Below are 7597 nucleotides of genomic sequence, written 5' to 3' on the forward strand. Positions count from 1 at the left end.
AGTATATATCATTCCAAATTATGAGCTAGGATGGAATTTGAAAATGCAAGTCATGAACAGAATGACAACCTAGAACTTGTGCAATTTCCACAATGAACATCAAGCTCAAATCTTGTGAACAGATTACAGATAGGAACCTGTGGTTTGAAGTTGGAATTAAGGTCAAAATATAAGATAAAACCTGCTTGATTTAGATTGGAAAATCGTGTTGTTACTGTTTCGGCTGTTAAAATCGCGTTACTCACCACTGGAAACAAGGTTCAATTGTCCGAAATGAATTTCTAGATTAAGGAAAAAGCATAAGATAGATAAATTCATAATCAACTCAACTACTTGTACACAAAAACCACCCTCCCCGCCTCTGTATGCAAAACAAACAAGGATATGAAATACTATATGTACCCCTTATGTTACATTATCTCCAACTGTATAAATACTAAACCAGAATTTTTTGTTTTCTTCAGCCAACTTTAATCATATGTCTTCTCTGCATTGAACTTTGAATCTTTTCTCTAGCATGCCTTAGAGCATCAAGAACATCTTTAACACTAGCATTAACAATAGGTGACTCTGGTTCAATGCTCCGGGACGATTCTATAGGCAAATCATACGGGACTATTGCCAGTGAGTTATCCACGCAGCTGTTTTGATCGCCATCATTTTCACCATTAATCTCCTTCTCTTCGATGGAAGATTCGAAGCTACAGAAATTGAAACAGAGTCAACAGACTATGATCAATATTTGACTCCTAACTAGATTTAAGAAACCCCACATGAATTTTACAGGCATAAACACACACACACATGCATACAACCATGAGGTAGGATTGTAGGACCAACTTGCACATGGTGTTACAATAGTTACTTTTATTCATCTTTTGTCAAATCAGTTGTTCAATCATGTACTTGTTATGCAAAAAAAATTGAACTCAAATCAGCTCAAAGCAAGTATCTAATTCATTTCACTTTAGAATAAAACTCTATTTTGAAATTCAATATTGAAAAACACAGGTATGTGTGATGTTGATTAGAGACACACCTAAATCTCCAATTCATTTGAATTCCACACATGCATTGTTGGGGAAATTTTCTTTTATTATTTATTCTATTGTTCTTTCCATTGTTCCTGTACAAATTTTGCTAATTGTAACTTTTAAGCTCATGTTCATGTTGTAAAATTCAATCACTAAATGTCTTTTTTATTAAATGATAAATTCTTGGTTTATTATGTTCTATATTGTGTAATAAAGTTTATAAAATTCCCTAACATATATACATAACCATAAAAAAAACATTCATTCTAAGGATTGAATTACCAAAAAATGAATCCAACCATAAATCATGAAAGGGTGTAAGAGTAGATTGTGTTACATAATGTATATGCAAAACATCTTATACGTGTATTACAAAAACTAAATCTAAATGAAAGATTGGTCACATACCTTTGATCATCTCTCTTCGAATCATCGTACTTTCGACTTGATTCAAGCTTACTGTACTTGTCAGAATTGGGTTCACTTGCAGAAGAACTGAGACTCTCTTCAGAGTGCTTCAAATTTGAGACCATCGGGCAATTTGGCTTCTCAATTGTGCCAACATTATCACATTTTGTAGGGCTTGTGATTTGGGTTTTGGGTTCTTTGGTACTTGAAGAGGCTGTGGATGATACAGAGGACATGTCACTCCTCTCAAACATGCTTGAATGCTCAGACTCTTCTGAAACATATGATATGTTCAAGGAATTGAGCTTCTTCATTAGGAATTTCAGCTTCTTCTCAGCTTTGTTTCTTGATTTGATTTCTATCCTCAATTGGTTCTCTAGCTCTATCAGCTGTAATTTAGAGAGAGATGGAGTAATAAATGGCAATTTGCAATTGTAGATAATAGTAGCAGTAAAATCAGTCTAATCAGAAGAAAAAATGGGAAACAATTGATGAATGCCTATGTGATTATACACCAAACAACACACAGTCACACACACGCACCTTCTTTCCCAATTGCTCAGTTTTGTCATTGGCAAGGCGTGAAGCCACTCTCTCTGCTTGCAATCTTCCTCTTAAACACTCCACAGTCCTCAGAGCATCGTCTCCTTCCATCTTCTTCTCACTGAAAGAAGAAAAACCCATTTCATAGATTTGAAAAAAAATTGCAAATACACACATACATATGTATATATATAGAGAGAGAAAGAGATGGGGATAGTGAAATTAGTGAAAACCCACCTCAGTTTTACTTTTACATCTGCATTGACACCACTCATCATCTTCTTCTTGTTTTCCGTTTCACGGAAACAGGCCGGAGTTGTTCTTGCAATTTGTTGATCTATATCTACAGTACCCAGATTCAACTAAAATCTATAGAAACTGAAAGACCCACCTCTCATCATCTGCCATTGATTAGATTTAGATCAGACCTTGAACAATGCAGAAAAAAATAGAGAGAGATTTACAAGAACTAAGAAATGTCAATGTATATTTTATTGGGGAGAACTTTTGTTAATGCAAAAACAAAGATGCCAACACCACTTTTAGAAAACCAAGGTCTGAGGCTCTGAGCTCTTGCCCCGTATATAGATACACACTGAAAGCAATATATACACACTTTTATTTCCCTCTGCCCTTCACCGATCCACACCCCAACCCATGTGACAACAATATAGTAAGAGAGAGAGAGAGGAGTAAAGATAGGCAAAACGAAAAAGAAAACTCGAAAACTATTAGAATTTGATTTGTCAAAGTTACGTCAAAATTTTTAAAAAATCCTCTCTAACACAGTAGTGAAAAAGAAAAAAAGGAAAGACAAAATATTATATATATAGTGGTTTCTCTTTCTCCTTCCAAATAGGTAACAAAAAAATTCTCCAAAATTAGACAGAGAGAGAGAGTAAAAGAAAATAATCACAAATAAAAAATTACTTGTTTCGTGTTCCATAAATTTAAATTTACAGAGTAAAAATTCAAATCAAATATTTATTGTTTTAAAATTTATATTAAAGAATTTTTAACCTATAATTTATTTAGAAAATTATAATTTGGTGATCAAACCTAAACAAAATTGTTATAAAGTGACCTTAAAGTTGAGAAAAGAGAAATACTCACCAATTTTCAAACTTAATAGCTAATAAGTGACCGTTTAATGATTTATTACATAAATATCCTTATTGTATTATATATATATATATAATTGAACAAATTTATTCTTAACATTAAACACTTTTGTTGTCCGACAATCAGAGGATAAGATGAAGAGGGAAGGAAATGGAGGTGTATTTGAATGGTGTTGTGATTTTTAATCTTTTATTATGTGAACAAGATGTATATGTATATGTATATATAATTCGATCAAACTTGAAATTATATAAATCCAAATAAATTATAATTATGGATATAATATTCTTAGTTTTGTGCTCAACATGTTTTTTGATCATGGCGGAGAGTCGTGAAAAAGAAAAAAAAAAAAAAAAGTTAATAAAGAAATTCTAAATTTAAGATATATACATATTATAGAAAAAGTTATTAAAGAAATTCTAATTTTTTAATTGGTAATTTGCAAACTAAAAAGGGAAAAATAGAACAAGAAAAAGAGAGGAGAATGAATCCATAATTTTGTCATCTAAATTTTATTTTTAGAATATTTTATGAACAAGTATTTTTTACCAAATTGTCCTCAAATGGTCACTTATTAACAATTAAGTTTTAAAAATGGTCACTAATCAGATTTTCTTGACTTCAAGGTCACTTTTTAACAATTTTGTCTACGTTTAGCCACCAACATCTAACTTTCCCTAATTTATTCATCTTCTTAAAGTCAAATATTTATTGTTCTAAAATTTATATGTATTTGTCTTTTAGAGAAAAAGTAGAAGTCCAGAGTAATTTTACCTCTAAAAAGTAGGGGTCCGAGGGTAATTTTATAAAAGGTGACGCTTGAGGAGAAGTGTTGCATGTATTCAATTTTGGTGGGTTTTTAGACTTTTAGTTATTTGATTGTGAGGGGAAAGAGAAAACACCAATTTTTTTATTTATTTTTTTTTTTTCATTTATACCATGTAAGATGGGACTTTTTTTTTTTAATTATCTTTCGCGTTGTCTATCATTAATTAAATATATATATATATATATATAATAGGAAAATGATAAGGGGGTTGAAGGATAATCCCGAATAACTGATCGAATCTAACGTGGTTGGCACGTCAGATTTTTTAAACGTGAAGAGTAAAAAAGCCATCACGTGCTTAGTTCACCCTAAAATAAATTGAAAAAAAAAAAGAAGAAGCTATCACGTGCTTAGTTCATCCTAAAATAAATTGAAAAAAAAAAAAAAAAAATTGTTTGAGAAGGTAATGTAGTGATTAATACTGTGAAGATGATTGGAAGAAGGTAGGTATACACAAAAAGAAACATATATACACACAATTACATATATGTTAGTATAGATCATAAATATTCAAAGATTTCTTTTTATAAATTTCTCAATAGATTTAGGCATTCCTCAATGATTTGATTTTAAAAATTACAAGATCATCTTGTATTCGAATCACGCACAAAAATTAGAGTATTCATAACATTACTATTTGATTCGGGATTGGCTCTCTCTCTATCTAGGGTTTTGAATAAGTTTTCTTCTCCAGCAGCAATTCAATCGGTACAGTGATTTAATTTGATATATCTAATCAGTGTAAATTCTAAAATATATCAATTATGAAAAAAAAAATTCTAATAAGTTGATTCCTTAAAAAAAAAAAAAAAAAAAAAAAAAAAAAGGGATAAAGATAAGTTTTGGAGACTACTGAACTTTCCGGTATTATTTTTTCATGATCACCTTCCCACCTTTTTATTTTTTATTTTATTTTACACATGATTGACTCTTTTGCTCCCTCAGGTAAAAAGGGTGAGAATATGACGTGGCCAAATTACATCAGGTTCGGTAATTAATTCAGGAGATGCCTTTGGATTCTCCTATCACTTCTCATTATAATATGCAACACATTTATATAAAACGTTATAATATCATTAAATTAAAAATTTATTATTATTTTATTGATTTAAAATTATTGCATTATTAATTTAGAGTTATTGACTAGGCATTAAAAAAATTATTTTAGGGGTACAAAAGAAGATATTGATCGTATTTTTCACTTGATCAGATGTAAAAATTTTAGTTAAATTTTTTTTTATTTTTATGTTGTCCGGGCTACATGATCTCACCATACAAATAATAATAATAAAATTTATACATTTATTTGTGTGACAGTACCATTAACTAGCATCATGTAATAATTTTTTAGGATGAGAAGAAGTGACATATATAAATATGGGTGACATTTATTTCAACAACAATTAAATACGACAAGGTATAAATTTACCGTATTCACTGTTTATCTGAGTTTTACAGAGCTTCAGGAGCGTTTATGAGTATATATTTGAAATTCAAACGACATGAAGGAATCGGGATGATGCAGGTTTTTTTTTTGGCTGTGTATGTCACGTGATGTTCCTGAATTGTCCGCACTACCCTCGCCTCACCTTGCTCATGTAGTCGTACCCCGACAGTAAATGACAAAATAACCAGTTTGGTTGATTCATTTTTTTAATATGTGAAACAAAATAAAGGGTCCTTCTTCTTCTTCGATTCAGTAATGTGTACAATTAAATATATTCAATGGGTTTCACTTACTTTGATTATATGTATAATTCTACATTAATTAAGAGACTATCTACCTTCTAACAATAAATAAGTAACTGGACCAACAAACAAATTCATATATATATATATATAATCAAAGAGAATGAGAGGGTTTCGAGTTTTGAATAGTCTAAAAATATATATATATATATATTTTTACAAAACAAAAAGTATTAAAAATTAAATTAATAGATTTACTCGAAACCTGTCAACCTAAAATTTACCCATTAAAGTATGGAGACAAGTGCAAATAATTTACTTTAAGTTGTTACCTCTGGGGTGTGCTTAATAATTATTAGGTATTCAATACAGATTTGGATTATACTCAAAGTAATCCGCTAATAAATTGTTTATTTGATTCTGTCTACATTACTAACCTTCTTTGATGAAAAAAATGCAAAAAGTGGCTTCAAACACACTCATTATCATTGGAATTCAAACAACGTGTCTTTATAGGACCACTAGTGCTTGGTGGGGCTAGGTTTTGTTGCATGTCACACTATTCCTTGCGCCTCTTATTCTCTCCAAATTTGTAATGGTTGGAGTCCTTATTGTCACGTTTCTATAATTCCTTATACTTCCGTACTTAGAGATAGATATAGAGATATATACTGTATCATTTATGCTCCGTTTAGTAGGGTAGAAAAAAGAGAAGAAAGGTTAAATGAGATAATACCTAATTTTGTTTATTAATAGAGAAAAGAAGAGAAAATGCTAATTATAACGAAAGTTTTATGATTTAAAAATATTTATAATAGCATTGTTTTTCTCCTTCGTGTCTTCCCGCTATATTTGGAGAGACGAAAATTTGTTAAGAATGATAGAGGATTGATACATTCTCTTTTCTCTTCTCTACTCTACTCCTCTTCTTTCATTTTTATCAAATGGAGCATTAGTGAAAGACTACAAAAATAAAATTTTAAAACTAAAAAGAAGAAATTGAAAAAATATATACTCTGTATATATAATATATTTATAAAAATAAAATAAAAAAAACCTCAATTTTTATGTTTTACTTTAGAAAAGTTTATCTGGGCTAATAGTACACTTTAAGTTCATATCTAAAGGTGATGCAATATCTGGAGAAAAGCCCATTGGGCTATAGCCTGACGATAGGGCAGGTTTTGATGCGTCCAAAACTTGGGAATGGATTCAAAGTGATGCTAGTGTGGACTATCGACCACCCACATGTTAGTTAGGGACACATGGACTTGGAGGGTCCTTCCAGAAGGAAATTGGGCCAATTTTATGGTAGGTCCTAAATCTAGTTTCAGAGTGGGCTTAAAATATGGCATCGGCCCAATTTTAACACAGGCATGAACACCGTAAGTTCCATAATAATTATTATTATTATTAATTTTTTTTTTTTTCTAAACTACTTTACAAACTAAAAACTTCTGGTTGGTACCCCTGATAGAAAATGTCTAAGAGCCATAATATGTATTATGAAAGAGTAATGCAATCGGTTTTTGTAACAATTTCAATAGATAAACAACAACAAAATCTCCTGTCAGTATTTAAAAAAAATAAAATCTCTACTAAGTGTTCATCTCAATTGCCACCGTCAATCAATTTCGATTGTCAAATTTATAGTTTTTTATTATAAAATTAAGCCTCACTTGACCTTATTGACCCTTTTATGTTACAACATTAAGCATTGCTTGTAAACTTCCCTTAAAAAAAAAGAAAAGAAAAAGTAACGAGTGCTGCTGCCCTTATATTATAATAACTCTTGTCCTCGCTTGTCGGTTTAATATTTTGTAATTGTATTAAACAATTTCCCCTTTTCACATGTAAAATATATCAAAGTTACTAAAATAATGCAAACACCATGTACTTGTTATGCCATAGTAGTTAAAGCAAAATAATATAATTAAATGATGTCGTGGAACTTTTAATAGAGGGGTGGTGA

General features: G+C 30.4%; 1 protein-coding gene across 1 annotated transcript; it reads right to left on the reverse strand.

The window, feature by feature from the left end:
- Positions 1 to 264: 264 nt before the first annotated feature.
- On the reverse strand, positions 265 to 2675 carry LOC132313107 (uncharacterized). Its single transcript, XM_059811765.1, has 4 exons — positions 2223 to 2675; positions 1986 to 2106; positions 1443 to 1831; positions 265 to 701 (listed from the first exon to the last, which is right to left on the reverse strand). Exons 1-4 carry the CDS (start codon positions 2261 to 2263, stop codon positions 461 to 463), a joined length of 792 nt encoding a protein of 263 aa, XP_059667748.1. The 5' UTR covers positions 2264 to 2675; the 3' UTR covers positions 265 to 460.
- Between the last annotated feature and the right edge of the window lie 4922 nt (positions 2676 to 7597).

The sequence above is a fragment of the Cornus florida genome, unplaced genomic scaffold (genome assembly GCF_030987335.1).
Source record: "Cornus florida cultivar Cherokee Brave unplaced genomic scaffold, ASM3098733v1 CherokeeBrave_3.0.0_Hap2_Chr06, whole genome shotgun sequence".
Taxonomy (NCBI): domain Eukaryota; kingdom Viridiplantae; phylum Streptophyta; class Magnoliopsida; order Cornales; family Cornaceae; genus Cornus; species Cornus florida.